Here is a 26,573-nt window from a genome sequence, read left to right as displayed (position 1 = left end):
ACTCCACACAAATAAGGCCATGGTCGGAAATCGAACTCATGACCCCAGTGCTGTGAGGCAGAAGTGGTAATCACTAAGCTACCCCTCCCTCTAGAATGTAAGGTCTCTCGGGCCGGGTTCTTTCTACCGATTGCCCCATGTCTGTCCACTGTCTGACTCCCTTGTATGTCCTGTCATTCATTTCACCGCACTTTGTGTGAGTCCCCATAGCATTACTCACACTCATCTGTGCTACTTATGTGTATTACCTCATCTAGATGTTACTTCTTTATGTATTCGACGCTACGGAATCTGTGGCACCTTACAAATAAATAAATAATAATAATGAGCCTGGCTTGGTATGAGGTGGAGCGAAATTGCAGCTTGCATTCCTCCCATGTTGCCTAAAAAGATCATATAGATTATGAATCTTTACTTCTTAATTCTCCCTATATTTATTTTTCTAGCAAGACTGCATTTTCTACTCTGTTCTCAATGACCTTGGGGTAAATGTATCAAGTTGCGATTTCGCATTTCCAGCGATTTTCTCAATCGAGTTTAAACTCGCCTATGTATTAAACAGTGATTACATATAAAATAGCGAGAGAAGTGTTTCTTTCAAAATCGCCACAAATTGCAGTCCCAACGGTTTGCCACTTCAGCTATACAAATCGCCAAATGCATGATACTGCGATTTTGCAAACTCGCCCGAGTTTAAATAAAAAATTGCCAGATACAGCATGCTGCAAACACATCACTGTTACACTGCTGGGCTAGACACATGCAGGACCCCCCCCCCCCCTCTAAACACTATTAACCATAGCGCTGCCACCCTACTGCTGGTTGCACCGAAATTGGGGGAAAAAATGCGTTGGGTCACCCCTGATTTCAACACATACAACACTAGGCAAACCAGCTGGGCTGGGTGGCACTATAGCAGGGGGACACGCAGCAGGGCCCCCCCTGCCATAATGACAACCAACCCCAGGCTGTTCAGCACTGGGCTGGATTTCCTTGGGAGTGAGGTTTGCAAAAAAATCATGCGGTCCCCACCTCTAGGAATACCCAGCCCAGTGCTGAAAGAACTAGGATTCTTCCTACACTCCTGGGACGATGGGTGTAGGGTAGTAGGGCAATAACGCAGCAGGAAAGTATTCAAAATAAAAAAAAAACATTTTAGATTGTGGAAAAACAAGTCCCAGCCAGTCCAGGCTGCCATTAACAGTATGGACATGCCAGTGCTATGGGGCAGGCTGGGCTGGGGGGCAGGGAGGCATTTGTCCCCCGGGCTGGTCCCATAGTGGGCTACCTTGGGCTTGGTCCCTGGGCCACCTGCATTTTTTCCTTTCAAATAGGCTGCTGAGTTGAGTCTTGCCCCTCGGGCTGAAATCTGCCAGCCCTCCCCTGCCAGTGCTTGTAGTACTACAAGCACCAGCACACTGGCACTTGGAGTACCAAAAGTGTCACCATGCCTTGACACCTACGGCTTGCTGTGACCTGTAGTACCACAAAGAAAAATGTACAATAAACCCCAATACCCTCTTTAAATCCACACTATTTTAATAAAATTAATAAAAAACCAACATAAAATACAACATCCTCTTTATAATCACATCTATTTATTAAAAATAAAATAAAAAACAAATACTTACCAACAAATGTCTTTTCCTGTTCTTAGAAGCTTTCAATCCAATTATTCTTGAAACTATGTTCAAATAAAACCATCATATTCCACAAAGGTCCATGAAGTTGTCCCAAATAATTTGTATTCCAAATAGTCCAGGGAAAATATATTTTGTTCTTCTGTCCCAAAGGACCCCCCTTTTGCAATTCCAGAAATGCTTGCAACGTCTTCTGTTCTTCTGGTCCAAAGGACACGCTGGGCCTGATTCATAAAGGAAAGTAAAGCAAAAAAAATAGCACCTTGGCAAAATCATGTTGTATTGGAGTGGGGGTAAATTTACAATGGTAGAAGAGATCTATAGTTGGGATAAGGCATGTCATATAACAATTTTAAATATCAGTGTAAAAATAAAGCTATCAAGTATTTGTGTGCTACATGAAAGAAACAGCCATTGATTAACTTATGAGCAAAAAAAATAAACTAATTTGCACCCCATGAATTGTAATATGGTTTGTCCAAAAGAACATTTTCTCAATTTATTGCCTTACTTTCCTTAAAGAGTCTACCTCACAATATTCAGAAATCAATACATAAGAATAAAAGTAGTTAAAAAAAAAAACGCTAAAATGTATTATCAAGTGGTGTAACTCTCTGTTATATCTGGCTACATGTACTTGTTTATCTGTAATGGAACTGATTTACAGGAAGATTAAGTAACCTAGTGTGATTATGTACAGCTTTGTGTGCCCAGACATTAGTCAATTGCCTTATAAAAAAGTTACCCTTTAGTTTCTGTGTATTCAGAACCTGACACAGATAAGTGTTGAAACCTCGCCAAAACACTTTTGTCTTGTTTAGCTTCATTATACTACAGTGTTGTTGGTTGATTGTTCAGCATGCGAAGCTCTATAGAGACAACCACACTAACCGGTCCAAATCACAGCGGCACATAAAGAAGAAACGCTGCAATACTTGCCAACATTTCCAACCTCCCCTCCGGGAGATCCAGATGGTAGCCTGCACTCCTGGGAGTCCGGGAGACCTACTCGGAATTTTGCCGGACCTTCCGGGAAAGTGGCCAAGTATGTGTTAAATGCCCTCCTAAACAAGATTTTTTTGAAAATTACCTGTAACGCCATCCGGAGATGGCGTTACTTTGGTGCGAGAAGCTTTCCATTTTGCATCTTAATAAATTACCTAATGCTGCTGTCCCCATGAGATATATGTGGACAGCAGTATGTGTCAGTAATTATGTTAATGCCAGAGAAATCTATAATTTCTCCAGCGTTAACCCTGTGATGAAATCACAGCGTTTATGAAGAAACCTGTAAGTGTGTCTGCCATTAGGACCAATGTGCAGTTTAGATTGTGGATTTCATGAGGAGAAACACCAACATCTGGAGAAGTGGATCTGGTACTTTATCTTTTTTACACTTGGGAATAGAAACCTACTGTGAGTAAATATACTGTTGTACTTTGGAGACTATGTGCAAATTATCAAGTGTGAACTGAGGTGTCTGTAGCCGATGGAGAGCACAATCGCCGACACAGCTGTGTCAAGCTCTATATACATACCTCTCCTTAAGTCACGGAGCAGCTGAGTTCAGCTTTACTAACTTTAGTTCCCGTTTAAAGTGGAATCGCAACGTGGATCCCATTGTTAACATCGTTAGTTTACAATACTCCTCTCAATCTTTTTGATTAGCATTTGATTTCATAAGTAAGTAGTGGATTAGTGAAAGGTTTAGAGACCTAAAGGTTGAAAGTTCGAATTCTGAATGTGAAATATTTATTTGAAGGATTGTTAAAACTTACAAGATGACTATGTTCTACAAGTGCACTGTAGATCCAATTATACTATTTTTGTCAGAATTATTTTTATTGGGATATTTAAATGGTAAGGGAAAGGAATACAGAAAAAACGAAGGGAATGGGGAAGGGTACATAGTGGGGAGCAGGCAAAACACAAGATACAATCAAAATATGAAATGGCATTAGTGTATGAGGGTTAAAATACAAGGCAAACTTCAGGCAGATAAATAAACTAGAACCAAACTATTGCATGTCTCATGGGGGCGCTTGGAGAGGCTGTACAAGAGGGTCTTAAGTGGCAGTGTTCGGCAAGTCTAGTGGGCATGTCATCTTAGAACCTTCAGTGGTGAACTCATGCCAGGTCATCCACTTGACAATGGGTGAAGATGGTGCTATAGAATAAGGGATCTTGTATGTCTCCATCTCATAGCTGAAGTGGATTTTAGACACAATTTTGTAAATGGAGGGAGGGGAGACTTGCTTCCACTGTTGTGCAATGGCTGCTCTAGCAGCGATAAGGATATGGCCCCACACATATTTATGGTGTTTCGGCAGTTGTTCGGGGAATAATTGGAGAAGGGCAATGAGTGGAGATGGGTTTAGTTGTACCTTCGTAACTTTTTCTGCTAGTCGAAAAACATCAATCCAGATCAGCTGGATTACCAGACAGGACCAAAACACATGAAAGATATCTCCAACAGCCCCGCATTGGCACCAGCAAAGCTGAGAGTGAGAGGGCCATATCTTGTGTAGTCGGGACGGGGTGAGGTAGGTCCTATATAGAAGCTTCATAAACATCTCTATGTGATTAGTACATTTAGACATTTTAGATAGATTGTAAATCTAATCCCATTGAGTTAAGGACAGAGATATAACAAGATTTATTTGAGAGGTATGTTTAGTAGTAACAGGGAGAGTGATGAGGTATGTGTACCAGAATGTAATACCTCCTTTATTGTTGCCTCTAGTCAGTTTAGAATAGAGGAGGGGCGGAGGAGGGTTCAACAGACAGGTCAGACGGAAAAAGTCAGTGATCCAATGTCGCAGCCGCAGGTACTTGTAGAAGTCTTTAGAGGGAAGGCGAAAGCGATCCTGCAGCTGTGCAAAGGAGCAGAGCCCCATCATGCCAAATAAATGTACCAAAGAGCAGAAGCTTTCAGAGAGAAAGCCAGAGAGATCAAGGTCAGGGATAAGTGTAGAAACACTGGAGAGAGAGACATTACTAGTTGGGGGTACAAAATCTAGGGAGGATCCTACCGTCCTATCCCAAACTCTAAGTGCATCTTGGATGGAGGAAGGGGGCTGTTCAGCTATGGGAAAGGAAGGGTGAAGGGCACGTTCAAGGTGAACCCAGGGCTTGTGGTGAGCTGGAAGATCCCAATCCCGGATCTGAGATACAATACAAGCCTCTTAATATTTTAGCAGGTTGGGTAAAGCAAGCCCACCTTGTCTTCTGGGCAGAACCATTCGGGTAAAGAACAGACTGGAGGGTTTGCCCCTCCATATGTATTTAAGCATAAGGGAATGGAGCGCGTCCATATACTTCTTTGGCAGTAGGTATGGGATAGTTCTAAAAACAATCAGATTAGGGAGCAACATCATTTTCCACGCAGCCACTCCACCCAGCCAGGAGACCTCATAGCCCATCCAAGTGGTTAATGACCTGGTAAGCTGGGCAATCAATAGCGGATAATTATCCCCAGATAGGAAAGTGAGCGTTCTTTCCAAGCAAATTTAAAGCGTGCCTTCAGGCGTGTCAAAGAGTCCAAAGGGAGGTTAAGAGGGAGAGCTTCAGTTTTTGTAGTGTTTAACTTATAATACGACGCCTGGCTATATTCAGTTACAATTTTGTGTAAATCCAATAATGAGGTTTTCGGACTGGATACAAGGAGAAGGACATCATCCGCAAACAAAGACCGTGGTCGGTGCCCCAGAGGTTGAAACCCTTGCAAACATTACAGCTGCGTATGCATTCTGCCAATGGTCCGATGGCCAATATATACATGATAGGGGATAAGGGACAGCCCCATTAGAGATGGCAAATTTGTCAGAGAGGAATCTATTGCCAAACCCTTTGGCGGACGGGCCATCATAGAGCGCCAAGTTCACCTTCAAAATAGTGCCAGTAAAACCAAATTTCAACAATACCCGTCGCGTATATCCCCAATGGAGTCTGTCAAATGCCTTCTCCGTGTTCAGGGAAAGCATCAACAGCTCCTCCTGGGATCTTGAGATACATTTCACAATATTTAAGACTCTTCTCGTGTTATCGGAGGCTTGACACCCCATGACAAAGTATACCTAGTCAGGGTGGATTAGGCCAGATATGAGAGGACTAAGCCTGTTGGCATTTGATTTAGCATAGATTTTCAAGTCAGTATTGAGAAGAGCAATCGGCCTGTAGTTACAATAGTCAGCTGCGTCTTTGCCTGGTTTCGCAATTGTCACCACTTGAGCTTCTAGCATCTCCTCCGGGAACCGACCACAGTCGATCCAATGTCACTAATGAATAGCACATCGGGTTCTTAATTGGAATAAGTTGGACTTTTTTATTCGTTTTTAAGTATTTTTAATTATTTCTTATTATTTTTGTATATATCATTTGCATGTATTTTATATTAATTAAATTCATATATGTGGATTGATAAATCTGTGGTGGTATGATTTACTTGCTACAGGAAATTTGCGCTTTTCTTAACTGTGCATATTGTTTCAATTACTTTAGGGACAAATCCCCAGTAAAGCTGCAGTCACCAGTAACAAGTTTATTCTAAAGTGGCTTTTTTTAAACATTTATTTTGTTTTGAGAATTCATTTGATTTATTAACAATTTCGTATTTAAGTATCACAGAAGCTGACATTTTTTATCATTTTTGGATAAATATATATTTCTAAATTAAAAAAGTGTCTATATTATTCCCACCTTCATATCTCTTTCACTGTGAACTATTTTGAGTTAATATTTGATATAGGAGCACATGTATGCCCTGTGCATGCAGGCATGACATACTCTCTGAAACTTGAGAAACCCTAATAAACAAAGTACAGATTTGCCATAGTAGCCTACCAAATTATATGGGATTAAATGGTGATCTGCTTGTAATCCTATGATTTATAAGGGAGTAATTCATACTTGCCAACCTTTTCAAACTTCTTTCCGAGAGATCCCAAGCAGGGGGCGTGGTTTCAGGGCGGGAGGGGCGGGGCGCTGTGAATCAGACCATTTTGGCTCCGCCCCTGCGACAAAATGCCATTTTGTCGCGGCGGTTGCCAAAATGACGCGATTAACCGCGAATCGCATCATTTTGACAGCAAGATGCCATTTGCGGGATATTTGCCTGCTCTCCCGTGAGACCTACCTGAATTTCGGGTCTCCCGGACATTCCGGGAGAGTTGGCAAGTATGAAGTAATTTGATTACCCAGATGAAAACCAGACATGACCTGGTAATAACACCTGTATTAATATAGTCCCAAGTTCGTTGCCTCAGACACATTTCTGAAAGTGTTAAGGTTTATGGGGGTAAGGATAATATATGCAATTAAAGATGTTTCTGCCATTGTTAACAGCTGGAACGAACAACTGAAAAGATAATACTATTCACAAATCCATTACAACTTTCAGTACTCATTAATATGGTACAAAAACAGCTTGCAAACTTAAATTTACTCCCTCTTTGTGTTGAAACACAAAACCTAGGATACTCATGTAACATGAAGATAGATCTGTTTATAAAGGTCACCCCTATGCTTCCTGTTGTATGTGCGCAAGATGCAGAACAACACTTAGGCGATTTCAACAAATGCTCATAATTCAAATGTATCAGGAGTCTACACCACATTATATGGAAGCTTGCATCTCCGAATTAGATATGTGGTTGCAATAACTCGATACGCCCTTGAAAAACTGGCACCCACTGAAAAATACTCAATTTATGGTCACGCACAAGGAATGTTTAGCGTTTTATTACCACATGATGGATTTCTTGTTATGGATATGGATAGAATTCTTGCAAATGAATAAAACTGAGTCAGCGAACATGACATCACTGCATAACAGTGGTGTAACACGTGACTCTCAGACATCGCAGTCTAAAACACTAGAGACCCAACTGAGTTCTTCTAGTTCTCTCTACATTACAGAATCCATCATACTATAGCCAGCTGCCTACGAATATACCTGAATTCTGTCTTTAGTAAAATGGCCGTCCCAGAGCATACGGTTCCATTTTTTTTTTAACATGTTTTTACACCATGAGATGGGGCGGATAACAGAGACGGAAGTGACAGAGCTTCTTGTGTAGATTGTAAACAGGGTGCATTCGCGAAGGCTCCATTTTTATTGTGCGACACCGAGGCCGACATGGGGGGAGTCCTAGGCCTGTGTTCTGCTGCCAGCTGGGTAATTACTGCTGGGGTTGTATTAAGGGTGGGCTGTGAGGGGATGTACAAGCCTAGCGAGGTTCACAGCTGTCTGTCACCTCTATGTCTAATAATCTAAACTACACGATGCTATAGAATTTATCTAGAAGGACACCGCCTAGTGTCATTGACTTGTTCCCTGTCCTCCTTCTATATAAGTAATCTGTTATCGTAGACACATTGTGCATGCATTACTAAGGCTTTTTTTTTTTTTTATCAGTGAGGTTTTTCTGTATGGTACATCTTTTATGTAGAAAGATAATAGTATCTTATCATGGCTGCCAACACATATGTGCTAAAACGCCGTTTACAGAAATGTGAGAATGTATTACATTAGCAACAACTGTGAAGGCAAATGCACTTAAGGTGTAAAATGTATTGTTTAGCTCAGGTGTTGAAAATTTTGGGTTACCTATTAAGGTCCAAGCCATCTGCTTTTGTATGCTGTGTGTGTAGGTTAGCAGTGTTATCAGATTGTCATATTTTTGACTGATAACTATTTATTTTGCTGCTTCTTTTCTTTGTCGGTAATGCTATCGACATTAACTATGCTTATTTTTTTAAAAAAAGGCCATGTTTGCTAGAGCTTTATGTTTCATTTTGCGAATTTCAATTATTGTCTACTGATAAGGTAGTATATATTTAATTTAACATATTCTTTGGGTTGTTAGTTTAAGGAAGTTTAACTACATAGAGAATAGCAAAGTCATGTGACCCCATCAATTGGCAGTCAAATTGTTCTACAGACATAAGTATTTTGTCAGCATGATTAAAGCTGATTCAGAAATAGCAAAAAAAATTCCAATGCATCTTAGATAATTACTAAAAGCCAGCTTTAATGGCAAAGCATAGTATGTTGACCACTGTTTTGCTCTATATTTATTAGTCATCCTCTTATATGCAATTCTACTAGTCTGTTCAGAGCAATTCCATTTGATCTAAGCTTTCTGCACTTCCCTAGATTGATGCATGGCAGAGCAGCACAGATCTCTTAAGCATTTGTATATAAATTCCACATGCAATAGAATTATAAATTACAGTTTCAAGATGATGTATAAGAGTGACTGCTTTTCAATGAATGATTTAAGTCGGACATAACTAATAAGGACACCCATTATATACCTCAAGAAGGGCCCCACACAGGAATAAATTAATACTGCAAGACCCAATCCTTCAACTTGCAAGGACCCAGTGTCTTGGGCAAAGAGTTATTTGTGAGAGTCTCACTTGTGGCACCTGATCAGCTGTTAAGTCTCCTAGTGGAGAAGTTTGATATTTGACCCAATGACACCTTGGTGCTTGCTTGTGTTGACAGCACTGAGATTTTGATACAAGAGATGCAAGAACACGAAATTCTGAATTTTTCTGCAGCGTCTAGTTGAAGAATTGACCATTTATCGGGTGCTGGGGCAGAAGGCTAATATCTCGCAAATGGTGGGGATCCCACATACACCAGACTCTTGCTGTTTTGCAAGTTGGATGGGGGAAGATATTACAATGTACATTTAGTTCTGAGTGGAGTGTTTTTGATACACTTGTTCTAGTGACAGCTGCATTTTTGGCATAGCCATTAGTCATGTGTCATCTTTAATACACATTTTACTCTGACAGCTTCAGCCCTCTGGGTTTGTGGAATACATTAAGTAAGGAATGTCTGAAAATGGAGAATGTGATCTTTCCCAATATCTATGAAATACTCATTATTAAATTATTACTTAACCAAAAGGGCAAGTCAGTCAATGTGGCTTGAGCAAGCATTGCAGTATCCATATAAAGATAAATTATTTATATTGAACAGGAACTTATTTATTTTCTTTAGGTTTTTTGTTTGTTTTGTTTTTTCTTTTACAGCTAAGCAGAATTAAAAGCTTTCAGTGCCATAACGAGCACCATCAGATTTTTATTATTATTATTAATTTTTATTTATAGGGCGCCACTAGGTGTCCGTAGTGCCATACAGGGACAAACAAAATTACAATACGAGGTGAGACAGCACAGTACAGTAAACAATAAGCACAGTAACTCAGTGAACTCAAAGCACAGCTAGGGGAGGGGAGAGGGGAAGGTCCGCATACGACAGAGCCCAAGAGGGAGGGCATGGATGACAGGGAAACCCCCAGAGGGGAGAGGAGGGAGTGAGAGGGGACGGGGGGGGGGGGGGGGGGGGGGAGAGGGTCCTCAAGCAGGAAGGCTAGGTAGCTCGAGAGCAGAGTTAAAAGGGGTGAAGACAGGAGGAGAGATGACCCTCAATCTAAGGGGTGGGGTAGACAGAGGGACACGGGGGAGAGAGGGAGAGAAGAAGGAACGGAGGATAAGGGAAGGGGAAGAGGCAGAAGAAGATTGGTGGCTACTGTCCATGTGGTTATATAGTAGTTCTGATTAAGAGTGTCCACCAGGTTATTGGCGTTATAATGTTTATATTAGGGTCTCCACCATTTATTTCATGATTTACATCCAGTGATTTTACGTATTTCTTTTTTAGATCCCTTGCCTTTGTGGCAGTGCACCATGCTTGTTGTGCCGGTGCTGCCCAAGTGGGAACAATTCCACAGTGACTCGACTTATCTATGCCTTCTTATTGCTTCTTGGGGTCGGAGTTGCTTGTGTGATGTTAATGCCAGGAATGGAGGAACAGCTGAAGAAGGTCAGAAAACAGAGGGGAAAAAAAATGGCATCAATGTAATTGTGTGTTGATATAATTGTCATAATGACATTATATTGCAGATTCCTGGCTTCTGTGATGGAGGAATGGGTTCAACAATCCCAGGAGTGAGTGCTCATGTTAACTGTGATGTGCTGGTCGGGTACAAAGCTGTGTATCGTGTGTGCTTTGGGATGGCCATGTTTTTCCTTCTCTTTTCTCTCCTTATGATTAAAGTGAAGAGTAGCCAGGATCCACGGGCTGCAATTCACAATGGGTGAGACACATTCATTTAGAACAAATAAAGACACAATTATGTATATAAAGTATGCTTCATGAATTATTTCATTGGTTATTTTGTTAATCTTACCAATAGTAGAAACTAATAGCTAGCATATTCATAAATAATAGCAGATATCACATTTCTTTCATGATAACATTTACAGTATTTCTTAATTAAATATTAAATTCTATAAACGGTTTCATTATTTGAACAACACTTAATGGGATGTATTAGTGAAACAAGCAGCCAAGTCAATTAGCTGCATTCTGCAACTTTTGTTTCTTTTACCATTAAATTGTAAAGATATAGATATAATATAGCAATGAAATAATTTTAATTTCTAATGGGGATTTTTATTTCTTCATTTGTAGTTTGTGGTTCTTTAAGTTTGCTGCAGCCATTGGAATTACCGTTGGTGCATTTTTCATCCCTGAAGGACCCTTTACAACAGGTGAACTTTGGCAGCATCATGTCACTTGTTGACCATTTATATAAATATATAATGTCATAATACATACAGGTAATGGTAGGTCAGTACAGAAATTCTGAACACCCCTATTTTATGAATACTTAAAGTATGACTTGCAATGCAAAAGAACTGGTAAATAAAAATTATTTTCTTTCAAATTTTGCTTTGTACCCTAGAGGTGCAGTTGCCCGGTGTACTAGTTCTAGTTTTCTTTTATAATGTGTCTGACACTGCTGACATCTGTGTTTTTGTAGTATTCTCTTTTTTTTTTTTTTTTCCCCCATCTGTAATAACATTTTTTTCTTACTGATTTCAGTGTGGTTCTATGTTGGTATGGGTGGGGCTTTCTGCTTCATCCTCATCCAGCTTGTGTTGCTGATTGACTTTGCTCACTCTTGGAATGAGTCCTGGGTCGAAAAGATGGAAGAAGGAAACTCTCGGTGCTGGTATGCAGGTGAGTGACATTTTTGTAGTACTATTTAATGAAAGATGTTAATGACCTCTATTACTCCCTCTGCAAATGTTTTTTTTTCCTTTGCCTTTTTAGCATACCTGTTAATATTTAATATGGCACATGCAATGACAAGTCTAAAATCCATTAAGATGTATTTTAATTTGTTCTCAATCATAACTTTATTTAATCCTGAATATTTATGTCTCTATTTCCATAGCTTTGCTGTCAGCTACTGGTATTAACTATGCCTTGTCACTGGTAGCTGTTGTGCTCTTTTATGTCTATTACACGCATCCTGAGGGCTGCACTGAAAACAAAGCTTTTATCAGTGTGAATTTGCTTCTCTGTATTGGAGCCTCTATGATGTCAGTTCTTCCTAAAATCCAGGTATGTAGACCTAAGCTTACTGGGTGGTAGCGCCACGGTAATTAGAATGAAGGGTGCAATGAGTTTTACAGTTTTGATGCCTATAATTTGGTTACAAAAATGCTCTGAAAGAGTTGCTTTGGAAAACAAAAGGATATACCTATGTGCCCCAATTTCTTCACAATAAGTTTTCTTTGTTAATAGAACACCCCAAACAAAAAAAAGTAGAAAAAAAAATATATATACTGTTTTAAATGTATACTAATTTATCTTGTTGAGAAGGATGCTCAATGACTGATACTTTTGATAGTGCTTAAATTGTGCCTTCAAGCAGTAGATAATTTTAATTATTCCATGGTCCGTCCCCCCCACTCTCCCCCCTCAGATTTTTCTCTCTGCCTTTTACTCCCAAGAGTTCATGACACAGCTGAGCCAAACCAGAGCCAAGGCTGGCCAAGTAGCATCATTGAAACATTAGGGAGAAGATGGGAGTTTTTTTCTGGCCTTACTGCCAACAAGAGAAGGCAGAGGGAGTGTTTTTGATCCTCTGCCTCAAAAAGACGGCAAACCCAGGAATAATTTGAAGCATGGCTACTACTGTTTGCTAACATAATTCCATGACTGCTTTAGATGGGTATGGCTACTTGGCGACTTGAACTCATTTATAAAATAGTACTATGAATCAAATTACAAATGCATCTCGGATCTAAGCTTTGTTAATGGGTGTCTAATATAAAATGATTCAAGGTTTATTTCAAAAGCACAATATAAGATGTTTATTGCATTTTTCTGCATATTTGTCTAAAGGAATCTCAGCCCAGATCTGGTCTGCTGCAGTCATCCGTGATCACCATTTACACTATGTATCTGACTTGGTCTGCCATGACCAATGAGCCAGGTATGCATATTATATAGGCGTGTTGTATTATTGTGCTAAACTTTGTATACACAATTCACTTTTCCATCCCCTGATGTCTCCTAGATCGGAAATGCAATCCCAGCTTGCTTGGTATAATTGGCTACAATACCACTACTACTCCAGGGCAAGTTCAGGTTGTGCAGTGGTGGGATGCTCAAGGAATTGTGGGACTCATTCTCTTCTTGCTCTGTGTCCTGTACTCCAGGTGTGTGTGTGTGTGTGTATGTAATACATATGAGAAATGGATTGTTGTAGCTTACTGTATGTTATCCAAGATACTGTAGAAACATTTCACATAGAAATGTACACTTGTTTGTTAGTTATATATTCTTGAAATAAAGATCCCAAATTACCCGAGACTGTTAAGCAGCTAGATGGAGGCCATACTCCACCTGCTCTTATCAATAAACTGATGTTGGGTTTTTCGTGCAATAATATTTTTCCAGATTTTACTACACTTTTAAAAAAGAAGCTACTTAGAAACTAAAGTAAATTAAAATACTTGCACAGCAATACAGTGCCCTCTTCTAGCTATTGGGTAGATATGCACTAGAGTTGGTAGATGTTGCAGGGTTTGTTACATCAGGCATTGCACCCCTCCATTTTGAAATTGCGATGTGAAATACTTGCCAACACTCCTATTTTATTTTTTACTTGTGGAACAAACTTAATTTTCAGCAGACAGAAAGGATAGGGCTTACTGCCGAAAAGAAGTAACCTCATCCAAAATGTCTTTTTCTTAGTTTCCTAGTTTGTCCAAATATTCCAATTGGGAATGTTGGCAGGCTTGGATGTCGTACCGTGCTCACTGGTGATAATTGGAAACACTTAAGCATTTATTTTGGAATTATTTTGCAACTACTTCACATTTATTTATTGTTAAAACTTTTTGTAATTTTATGACGGCTGAGCAATTGAAAATGATGCCTAAATTTGACAGTACACGTCATAACTTCCATTAAAAAAAAAAAAAGAAGTATAATTTGAAATATGATAGGATTATTTTTGATTATTACTATTATAATGTAAACCCCCATTTTCTTGCACCTTGATTTTATAGATATTCGGGGGGGTTTTCACGATCCCCCTGGTTCTGTATTGTGCATTTCAATGGATTTATTTCCCTGATTTAACACTACATTTTTCTGCACTTTTTATATACCAAAAAATCTCTAGCATTTACTAATGTACATAATTTTTGTTTTCTTTAATTTTGTATTACTGGAGGTGTTTGGTTCAGGCTTTAGTAATGCAAAAAATTTGGTGTTCTGTGCATATCACATACAGACCTAGGTATTTTTGCTCAGACTAGGATTGAATTTTATAGCACACCCCCTACTATATAGAAGATGCAACAGCTGCTGCTATTACAGCTAGAACGCTAATCTGATTATGCAAGTCCCATGATCGTCATATGTTAAAGCATACACTGTGGGAAAAAAACTTGATCTGTACCAGTCTGTCTCTGGTTTCTATTACAGCTGTGGAAAAAAAACACTCAAGATGTCCTTGCACTTATTCTTGGCGACTCCCAAGTAATTTTCTCATTTAACAGAAATCCCATTCATCCTACTCTGTGTAGTAAAATAAGGGGATTTTTGGGAGTCTGGTGTTCCTCCAGCCTCTTGATCATAGCTATTGAACTTAAGGCTGAAGCAATTTTTTTCTAAAACAAACTGCAAAAATTGGCACTCGACAAAGACCAGAACTGTTTTTTGTTTTGGTTTTTTTTCCTTTTTAGTGACTCAAGACTATAATTCTCGTGCTCACGTTAACTTGGTTACAGCTCACCATACTCCTCAACAGAGCATTCACAAAACGGAATACCAGTATTTACACATTCAAAATCCAAGACTCCCAGTTATTTGTGTTCCTAAGATTCACAAGTCACTCATTGATCCACCATCGTATCGGGCATCCAATCCTTCACTACTCACCTTTCAAGTTACATTCCTTCCTCCAACCTGTAGTTACAAAACAAAGAAGCTAGCTTAGAGACACCGGGCACATGTTTGTTATTACAGAATGTTGAGTGGCGTGCAGGGTACACACTAATGACTTGTGATATCTGCTCACTATATACCATCATTGCTCACCAAGCGGGATGTAAACATGTACAACACATCCTCACTACAGAGACGGACATCCCCACTGAACAGATCCATTTCATTATGAAAGGGATAGAGTTCATATTACACCATAACTACTTTTGGTTTAATGGGGGATACTATGAGCAGGTTTGCGGTACTGCGATGGGTGCGAAATTCGTGCCCAGTTACACAAACCTGTTAATGGCCCATTGGGAGAACCACAATATTTGGCACAGCAACACATACACTCCGTTCATCCTGGGCTGGTTCCGGTACATAGATGACGTGTTATGTCTATGGACCGGGACCAGGGACACACTTCTTGAATGTCTCGATTACCTCAACACGTACGATCTCAAGTTCACTGCTCAGATCAGCGAAGAAAGGGTTGAGTTCCTAGACCATGATATTTCCATTATGGAGAACCAGATACAGACAAAAACATTCCTTAAACCAGTAGATTGCAATTCCTTTATTCCAGCTTCAAGCAATCACCTTAAAAGATGGCTTACTAACATTCCAAAGGGGCAATTTACCCGGATTAGGCGCAACTGCACCAATCTCACCCTTTATTATGACCAATCCAGAATCATAAGGGAAAGATTCTTAGAAAGAGACTGACAAGGAAGCAATAGAAAAAGCATTTGAGAAGATCAGAGAGACTGATAGGGAAACCCTCCTTATACCCAAGACCAGGAAGAACACGAATGAGCAGTTAGAATCTTTTATAACATGATACAGCTGTAACCACAAGGAGTTAGAGAAAATCATCTGGAAACACTGGCATATATTACTTATAGATGACTCTTTGAAGGGCATCCTCCCCAAAAACCCCAAGATGATATACAGGAAGTCAGATTCTCTCAACACCAAACTTGTTAAATGTTGCATTCCCCCAAATAGAAAGGGCCAATAAGAAACTTGGCTAAAAGAGAAAAGCGAGGGCTTCTTTTTTTGTACTAGATGCCAAGCATGTAGACTTACTAAACAGAATGGAGCAAAACCCACCACCAGCTTCCGTTCGAATATCACAGGGGAGTCCCACAAAATCAGGGACAAAATAACGTGTGATACCACATGGGTCGTGTATCTACCCATGTGGGCGACAGTATGTCGGACGCAGAATCCGCAAACTGCATGTGAGGATTTCAGAGCACTTGCTGAACATCAAAAATCAATTGAAAAGCCATATTGTGTCTGACCACTTCCTTAAGTACCATGATCACAATCCATCAGCTGTCAAGTTTTTGGGGTTCTGTAAGGTCCAAAAACCAGGGAGAGCGGGAAACTTTGTTGCACTCATTTCAAAGGAGGCGGCCAGGTGGATCTTTAACCTTAAAACCCTGATCCCTAGAGGATTGAATGTGAATTTTGATTTAGGCTAAAAAAAAAAATTAACTCTTAGGACATCAGTGTTCACACAGTGTTTATCACTGTTAGCAAACAGAATCACTTCTATATCCATTGTTTAGGGAGTTTCTGCATTTATTCTGTTTAATGATTTTTTTTTTTTATGTATTCAGCATTCGGACATCATCTAACAGCCAAGTGAACAAACTGACTCTAACTAGTGATGAATCCACACTGTTAGAAGATGGGAATAGAAGTGATGGCTCTCTCGGTGATTCTGAGGATTTGCACCGTGCTGTAGACAACGAGCGAGATGGGGTTACTTACAGCTACTCATTCTTTCACTTCATGCTGTTTCTGGCCTCACTGTATATCATGATGACCCTTACTAACTGGTACAGGTGAGTTTCACATTTACAAACTGTAGATTATGTAAATTAAACATAAAATATATTAGTTGAATGTTCAAGGAGTTCCACTGACTTGTATACCAGTGATGGGCAACTTGGTAAAATGTAAGTGTGGCAGGTACAGCTCTCTAACATTCAAAAGGATCATTACCCTTAATTTTCGTAAGTAAGAAAGATACAACACTTTGTAATAACATATAACCAGGTATTTTAATGTAGAATTAAATAAGTGTTATAAGCTGTAAAAACAAATCTGATAAATCCAGTGCGATGCCTCGGTGATCAGATTTTCCAGCTGCTTTTTAAAATTAGGTGTAAAGCAAACACATCTGCAGAGAGGATTCCATTCATCAACCGGTCACACTTTTTGCTTTCAATGCGCTCCATGACAGAGAATGTCTGTTCACTTGTTTAAGTGTGACCAAAGGAAGATAACTTTGCAGCATAGTGTATAAAAGGGTCTGCCTAAAAATTCTTTACCTCTCTGGTGAAGGAAGCAGGAATGGCATACTCTTTCCTGTGGAGGAAGAAGGGAGACCATGTGGTGCATATTGCGTATCCTTCCTCATCTGATCTCGGCAGGGCATAAAGCATAGAATAAGATCTGGGTTTGATGGGACATAAAGCAGGAAAAGGCTGAGGTCCACAAACCGTGTTGACAGTCACTAATATATACCTGGTCAGAAGAATGTTTCAGGGAGTAGCAGCGCATGTCATGCGCTGCAAATCTAGCCTTAGCAGCTCGCTAGAAAGAAGCTTGTACACCGAAGCCCTTATCCATTCACCTGTCTGTAATCATGAAGATATAGCATTAAAAAACATTCTACGGAAAACACTGAAAACTGGTAGACAGAACGTTATCATATGCTCAGGGGAAAGTACAGTTTTACGCACACAGCAGATCCCTGCATGTTTCTCATATGCATTATACATTGCACTTTACATAATTCATAAACCAATAGCAACCACTTCTAGAGATACATGTCACATAATAACAAATGATGAATTTTGCTCGAGCTTACTTGAGAATGCTGTCCAATCTCTGTTCTGGACAAAGGGTGCTTGACCACTGAGGCGCCAGAGCACAAGATGCAGGGAATACTTAAATCAATCGTATAATTAACAACTATGATGGGTATACATTTGCCCATGGGCATGTTTTTGTTTTTTTTTTTGTTTTGTTTTTAATGTAGTGTTAGGTGAAGGCATTGCACATGTGTGGAAACCAAATCATCTATTTATGCTCTATTGACTGACCTCTCCTAAACTGTGTTAACAGTCCTTAGTTTGGATGTGTAAGGAAACAAATAGAACACAATGGGTTTTTATTTTGGAATGTTCCTTTTTTTTCCTTATATATAAATTAAGACCCTGTGTGACTGCAGATCTTAAAGTAAATGTGAATACACTTAAAGGCACTGCCTAATAATCATGAAACCTAACTTATATTTCTGATGTACTGATTCCATAATCATGCATCATTAATTCCACAAAATGGCTGTCTCTACTGTGTTATTGACTGGTCCACTTTAATGATCTTTAGCTGTATTGATTTCTTTAGTGTATTTTGTACAATAGCCTCACGGGCTGTCACCTTCATTCTAGTTAGAGTGGTGGTGTACAGCCTATAAATTGCATAAAAAGAGATTACATCATTGAGGCCTCACTTCTGTTCATGAGGTACAGGTTCTAAGTGAATTGATAGGCTACAGTCTAATAGTTTTTAGTTGTCTCACAAAATTGTTGCCCACACTGTGTAAAGATCCCTACTCCATGTTGATGCTGCTTATGCTCACTACCCCAAGTAACCACTCCATACTTTAAAGCATGACCTATGTCACTAAAATTTTTTTGTTTCTTCCTTTCCAGCCCTGACTCTTCTTATGAGACCATGACTAGCAAATGGCCATCTGTTTGGGTGAAGATTTCATCAAGTTGGGTGTGCATTGCACTGTACGTTTGGACACTAGCTGCTCCATTGGTGTTGACCAATCGTGACTTTGATTAGTGGAAGAGAAAACAAAGGGCAACATGCAATCTCTATAAATGTGCCTGGAACACTGGGCTCTAGCAGCTTTTGTCAGTTGTGCATGTTCTATCTTAGCATTTCCCTTGCATGATGCCACAGTATATGTACAGTAAGACTAGCTGTTTGAAGCTACACTACATAGAGCCTCCATTATTTATACTAACCATTTCCAATGCAGTATGTTTTACAAAAAGTGTCAACAGGTTTCTTTTTATTTTAGACATACTAAAGATTCATGAAAGTGTTACAGTATAAAAATATACACACACACACACACACACACACACACACACACACGGAGCAAGTAGTTGTAGCCCAGATGACTCATGGGGGGCAACAAAAGCATGAGTGCTGGCAGTATGTGTTTTGTTCTAATTACAATCTCTTTTCAGTCCACTAATAATTGGACATTTAGGCTACCAGTGTTTTGTGTTAAAGATGCGTTTCTAGCTTAAGAACATGTAAACTAATTGTACAAAATGAGACAATACATATTTGCGTCTTTATGCGTGTTTAACTTGTGCTGCAGTATGTTTTGAATGCTTGTTCCATTTCAGTGCTTTTTACTTGCATTGTTAAAGTTGAAAACTTCATAAGACTGTACTGTAAACACAATGAGATGCAGTTATGTCAAATTCAGGTATGTGCTTGTCTGGAACAAGATGCCTATTTTGTTAAACACACATTTACATTTAAAAGAAAAACAGATTGAATACACTAGTGGAAGCATACGATACACAGTGTGGTTTATATGTCTTTTTATGTGTGTTTAAAATACATTGCAAACTTCAGTGTGTTTATAGCACAAAGCAGAATTTCAGTTAAAGTAAGAAACAACACTCCAAGATCAGGGTTCAGGGAGATTCCATCACTGACATAATTAGAAAACTTTACAACTGACAGGTAACACTGATTAGGTCAAACTAAGTGACAACATTATTTTCTATCTTGAAGATTTGTAAGAGAATAGTGATTGGTTTGTATAGGATTTGCTGGATAGAAAGATGTGCAGTGCTTCACAAACATGTCCTATGATCTCTCAACAGTGCATGTTTTGTAGTGTTAGGACCGTTGTTTTTTGATGATTGTGTGACTACATAATGTCCAGGTTAGTGTGTAAAAGTTAACATTTTGTAGTCAATGTGTGCAATTTTGGCATTTTACTATGTTCTGACAAGTGTGTACTTTGTTCTGTATATTAAGTAATTCAATAATACTGATATTTTCTTTATTTTGCACTAATGACAAGAAGCCACGTTTAGGCCGTTGATTGCAAAATAAAACTTGTAAGAGCAAACATAATTTTTTTTTATTTAACTTTATTGAACTATTTTAATGTGTTATCTTATTAAATAAAGCAGACACTTCTATTTGCGTGCACTATAGTTTGCTTTTTTTTTTCCCCCTCGCTACCACATCATGAGAAAAGACAATTTTGTTTTCTAATCAAAATAACAACATTTTCTAAGTAAAAGATATGACCAGGTAGGAAATGTGCTAACCTACCAAGTTAAGCGGCTTGTCTACAATTGCCTAACCTGCTTTTTCCTCTCTTAATTCCCTTCTCGACACACTGTAAACAGGCTTTCACCCCCAGGGTATCTGCCCTTACAAACATGATCACTGATATACTTACAGCACAGCCTATGGTTCACTTCTCCTGCCACTTTTGAAACAGTTGGATCACCCTCTTCTCTTGCACACCACCACTCCATTGGCTTTTATGACACTGTTATTTCCTGGATTACATCTTACCTATCCAACTATTCCTTCAATGTTCCTACTTTGGCACATCCCCTTTCCTCCACTGCCAATATCTGTTGGGAGGCTGTTCTCGGCCCTCTGATTTTCTCATTACATACCTCTTTATGTGAACTTATTCTTTTGTTTGGCCTTTAGTATAACTTCTATATTGATGACTCAAATCTACCGACCTGAGGGTCATTGATTTAGTGCCCATCCCCTTTCACTCCTAGCAGGGGTGGGCTGCCTGTCGACTGAGAGGCCAGCTGAGGATGTTGTCTGACCACTCTGATTGTGGCTGGGCAGTATTCTCGGCCAACAGGCACATTTATACAGTGTGTGTGACTACAAGCAGTTGATCTGCCACTTGATCAGGATTGTTCCATGGATAGTGGAGAGAAGAGCCCTGTTCATTTGATATTGAGCTGCTTCTGGAGCATATTCATAAAGCTATTGGGATACAGGACACACCAAACCTGACAATCTTGCAAGATGCCTTTAATGATAACCAGTGTAATTAGAGAATTTTCTTTGTACTTTTTGCTGTTAAAGATCTTATTAATAAAGAGTGGGATCAACCGGAAAAACTCCAAAAGAACTGAGAGAATGTATTCTTTCTTGTATATAGAAGTAGCTAAAGGGGAGATTAACACTAGTGGTTAAAAGAGCTCTTTGGCTTTGTCTTTTGGTAGCAGATCCATCTAAGAATCTGTTAGTCACACTTCCTTTTGAGGGTTTGTCATGATTTGGTGACAAGCTGGACTTGATTTACAAAGTCAGAGAAGATCAATTACATTAATTAACACAAGATCCTACAAGGGCTTGTTTCACTTGTCTGCACTTTAAGGAACCAAGAAGGTGCAGTTCCAGCAAAAACTATAACAGATTGGGCATAATAGTTCTAAACAGCCTTTTAGTGCCCCTAGTGGTAAAGGAGGAGGATTTAGGCCAAATAATTCTAAGATGTAAGGGTAACACAATCCCTAGGGTCCACTCTGGGTGGCATGCATTAGAATTATGTAAAGATTTGGACCCTGCTCAGGAGCGTCTGGTTGTAGACATTATATCCAAAGGTTACAAAAGGGAATTTGGAGAATTTTAAAGGCAGGGCAGATTTTTGTAAAAACCAAATGTCCAGCCTCCTTAGTGTAAATGAAAGCATTGTGCAACAGTCTGCAGACATTGAAGGGTAAATAGGTGATTTCATTAGTTCCTGTCAATCAAAGGCACCAGTTTCTACTCCAGACTTCTGGTAGAGAAGCAGTGGAGGTTTTGTTAACGGTCCTCAGAGTATATTTACTAAACTGCAGGTTTGAAAAAGTGGAGATATTTGCTATAGCAGCCAATCAGATTCTAGCTGTCTTTTTGTAGAATGTACTAAATAAATGATAACTAGAATATGGTTACTATAGACAACATCTCCACTTTTTCAAAACTGACAGTCAAGAGTCTCCATGGTGTGAAACTAACATAGTGAAAGATCAAGGAGTACCCCTCTTGGAACCAGAGTGGGTTGGGTTAACAGCCTCCAGCACCAGAGGTTGGGGTGCACATTCGAACACACGTGACAAGGCACATAGCAACATAACGAAAGAAAGCTACATACAAACTGTTTGGAGATGAAAGCAGTTTGGCAGGCAATTGGACATTTCCAACTTCTTTTATGTCGCACACTCCTTAAGAGGAGAATGGGCCAGCACAAAGGTCTTTCTGCTGAAAGAGTTTTGGAGTTCCTAAAATAGATTTGATGGTGACATTCAGAATACCAAGATGGATCGATTTTATGTCCATCCCAAAGCAAAAGGGACCGATGCTGTGACAAGACTTTGGGACAACCATTTGGGATATGTACTTCCTCTTTTCCCTTTAATTACACAAACATTAAGGAAAATTCGGAAAGGAGCAGTGGAGGTAATGGCTATTCTATTTTAACCTCATCGAGCATTGTCTGCAGTATCCTGGGAAATGCTTCTAGAGCAGTATTTCTTAACTCCAGTTCTTACGCACCCCTAACAGCTTATGTTTTTAGGATTTCATTAATTCTGCACAGGTCACTACTTTGTTGGGTCAGTAATTATCAAACCTGTTTACACAGACCAATCCTTGAAACATGAGGTGTTGGGGGTGCACTGGAGTTAAGAAATACTATTCTAGAGCAACTTTGGCTTCTACCAATTCGACCAGACCTCCTACACCAGGTACAAATTCTGCACCTGAATCTCAGTGCTCTCTCCTTGATGGGGTGAAGATTGAGCGATCATTGCTCAGGAATCTATAACTGAGTGATTAAGCTACTGTTGGATGCCAGAAAGCAGAATGTAATTTACTACAAGTTTTGCATAAAAAAGTGTCCTCTGATGCAAACGGAAGTCTGTTAGACCAGTGTCGGTAAGAATTCTTCAAGTACTGTATTTTCTGTAAAAAGGGTTAGAAAAGTGTTTTGCTGATCAGCACCCTGAAGGTTCAGTGCTTGGTATCTTTTTGGACACAAAACTGGCATTGAATGATTTAGTCTTATGATTTTTTTTTTTAAGCAGTAAAAAATAATCATCTTTGCATCAGGCCTTTATTAGAACCATGGGATTTTAACTTGAGGCATTAGTGTCAATTCCCTTTGAGATTTCCAATTTCTCTTAAATGGCTAACGCTCAGGGCCTGATTCATTAAGTAACTGTTACAAGCGGCGGCTCCTTGCCGCTCGCTCTTACCTGCGTCCCGGCTGTCACGACAACAGTCACTTCCGGGACCTTTGTCTCGGTTGTTGCCAGGGCAACGACCGAGGCACTGTTCTGTTCAGCGCCGCGGGCTGGCAGTCTGATGTGCTCGCAGTAGTAACCATAGTATGTAGGCTAATTAATGAGCACAATACACCTGCTGGGGGCCTCATTGGGATCCACAACTTCCCCCTTCCCTGAATGGTCTCCTTGAGTATTTAAGGCAAGGAGTGTTTAGGCTCCCTGCCGGTTATAGAGTTTATCCCCTGTTGAGAGTGCACCTGCTGTGTTGCTGATTCCTGATAGACTTCCCTATTGACCTTTGCTTTGTTTTGGACCCGCTTGAACTCTGATTGCCCTGATCTATGCTTGTTATTTGGATATCCCTGCTCGCTGCCAGCCCTGACCCTTTTGCTTGTTTTTGACTATTCTACCTGCCACAGACACCTGACTTTGGCTAGTTTCTGATCATCCACTCCTGTCTGGCTACTATCTTCTACCCACCTACCACGTTATTGTATATGAGCTATCAGGACGCTGAGCTTAAGACCTGGGGGCAGCCGAGTGCCTGTGAGTGGGTTCATCTCTACGGGAAAGGCAGCTGCTAAAGATAAAAAGACCTCTGTCTCCTGTTCTGAAAGCTCATGTCAATAGCCGCAAGGTGTAACATATATAATGATATGTGCCATATTTTGTGTAAATTTGCTCTGCACATGCCCAGAAACACCAGAGAACGCAGCAACGTCCTATTCATCTTTGAATGCAAAGGATCTTTACTGCATACAGCCAACGGGAATGAGCGTATGCACATATTCAATGTACAGTAAGGGCATGTCAAGCTTGAGCACAGTCAGCAGCATCCGATTCAAGCTTTGGGCATCTCTAAGGTACATGTTTTTCTGTAGTATCGCTTGCACAAGCTACAGGTCTGGTGTAGGCGTGGAATGATAGGACTGTCGCATATGTAGGCGAGAACATGTGTTTGCTATCAGAAGAAACTAAAAATGCATTTTGTGTACAGTAAACATACATAACATCCGGGGGGCGTGCCTTGGATGCCATTCGTGTCAGACACGTTTTCAGTGAGCTCCATCACTCACCCTAAAATTCCCTACCAAAAAGATTTACACTGTCCCCCACATACTGGAGTGATAGGGGATAGTACTGTGACTCAAGGAGACCTGCGTGGAGTGGCCCCAAAATCTCTTCCTACAGTGCCCACTCATAGGTGAGGCCCTGCTTTCACCTCCCGCCTGCGGTATTTCCATCTGCCCTGCTGTTATCCAGACCATCTACTGCACCCTCATACTTCCTCTGAGCTTGAGACCGCTGGTGCACAAATCAACTTGTCTGGTGCTCTCTGCCCGGACTTGTCCCCTTAGCCGAGCGGCCTGTGCAGCCCCTGATGCTGCACGCTGAGTAGCAATATTACCCTCAGTTTTCCGCTGCCCGCCAGTTACCAGACAGAGACCCAGTCCCAATGCACCACGAAGTGCACCAGTATCCACCGAACTGCAGTCCCACTGTTCAGACACCTACCTCTCAACTGCCGTCAGCCATCATGCTGGAGGCATTTTCTGGAGCCCCCAGGGCCCACAACAGCCTTGGAATCAGCTGCACAGCTCTGCACACAGACATGCTGGTGTCCGGATCTCACATGAGAAGGGGCTCTCTTCTTCATCAGCTGGTGATCTTCAGTAGCTAATGTGAGTACCGTTCATTTCAGTGACTTCACCCCTAATCTGTCTACAAAACAGCCCCACTACAAATTAAGCAGTTTCTCCCTCCTGCTGTTCTGAGACAAAAGTCTGAACTCTGCTGCCCCCAAGTGCCTATATTTGAACTACACCCCATCTTATAGATTTAGTTGGTACTATTAACATCTCTTAATGCTGGAATGCTGGGGGTCATGGCTTGGTAGCCACCTATAGCAGACATACCTTGCTCCAGCTCCTGTTATATCACCGGGAAGTCCTGGAAAACGAAAATTTTATTCCTAAAACAGCAATATTTTCCTGAATGCAACATCTGGACCCCCCCAGGGACTGCAATAATTTATGTACTGCTGCCGGGGTCCTGAAACTCAGCAATTTATACGGCAGGGCCTACCCTGTGCTCCCCCATAAGGACTCTCCTGCACTAACTAACCCGCCAAATGGGTCTCTGAGTCCATAGTGCGCAACGAGCCTAACACAGCCAGCACTGGTTCGAAACTCAGGGCCTGGGGAAGAATACTACACTCTCGGAACAGCGGCCATCTTACCCACCTGACTGCAGCCAGACCGCACCAGAAATCTTCTGTCTTCTGTTAACACCTTTCGCACACAGGATACACAGGATCGGCTCCTGCATCCAATCCTCACTGGCCTGCAATAAAAAGACACATAGGGCCTCCTACCTGTCTGGGAATATGGGACCATTTCAATACAGTCCTACCCCACTGGCTGGTGACTACCTGAACCTCACCATAATCTACTGGGACTTCTATACATATCACAAACTCAGGCAAATCTAATATAACCGCCTTCCTCGGCCTGGACCTGGATGGACCCTGCTAATATATTCTGTGACTAGTTTGTGGTTCCCTTCCCTCTTCTTCATTACCCTATCCCTTTCCCCTTTTGAGTCTTCTAGAACGCGCGTGGCATTCTTTACATCTACAGTGTCCAAGAAACCAAAGAACCCGGCTCAAGGAACTTCTACCAACTTCTTCAGAACTAAATCCAAAATTCCTTTTCTTCAAGCTGATTACAGTGAAGTGTCAGATTCCCCCACCCCTGCTGAAGCTGAGCTAGACCCACAAATCCAGCCTGTAATGAATGACTAGCTTCCTCGAGGGTGTCAAAGCTGCATTCAAGCAAGAAATCTCTAAAGCCGTCAATGAGTTCAAATCAGAGCTGACCTCACTGGGAAACAGGACGGATGCCCTGGAGACAAAAACAGACGACTTATGTTGCTCACAGTCGATGTTGGATAATGAACTATCCAGCCTCCATGACGAAATAGAGGCCTTGAAGGAGAAACAGGAGGACTCGGAGAATCGCTCTCGCCGTAATAATGTCCGCATTATAAATTTTGCAGAGGATAACTCTCCATCAGAACTCCACTCTTTTATTAAAGTTCTGTTTCTCCATATTTTGCCTGATCTCTCTGACATGGACTGCCTCATGGATCGTGCACATAAAGGTTAAAGAGCCAAGCCTGCACCTGTCCAACCTCCATGGGATATAATTGTTCGCCTACACTACTTCCGCACCAGAGAGCGGGTGT

General features: G+C 40.6%; 2 protein-coding genes across 2 annotated transcripts in view; one reads left to right on the top strand and one right to left on the bottom strand.

Annotated features, from left to right (window-relative positions):
- The window catches only part of LOC142144326 (heat shock factor protein 2-like), a 541,922-nt gene that overhangs the window by 428,924 nt on the left and 86,425 nt on the right, over positions 1-26,573 (bottom strand). The gene's annotated exons all lie outside the window — the stretch shown is intronic.
- On the top strand, positions 7,642-20,216 carry SERINC1 (serine incorporator 1). The gene is made up of 10 exons (XM_075203003.1): positions 7,642-7,815; positions 10,318-10,479; positions 10,560-10,753; positions 11,131-11,210; positions 11,545-11,682; positions 11,900-12,069; positions 12,856-12,946; positions 13,031-13,172; positions 16,581-16,808; positions 18,687-20,216. Exons 1-10 carry the CDS (start codon positions 7,777-7,779, stop codon positions 18,823-18,825), a joined length of 1,383 nt encoding a protein of 460 aa, XP_075059104.1. The 5' UTR covers positions 7,642-7,776; the 3' UTR covers positions 18,826-20,216.

This window comes from Mixophyes fleayi, chromosome 3 (assembly GCF_038048845.1).
Source record: "Mixophyes fleayi isolate aMixFle1 chromosome 3, aMixFle1.hap1, whole genome shotgun sequence".
Classification (NCBI taxonomy): Eukaryota; Metazoa; Chordata; class Amphibia; order Anura; family Limnodynastidae; genus Mixophyes; species Mixophyes fleayi.
This window is presented reverse-complemented; position numbering and strand designations above follow the sequence as displayed.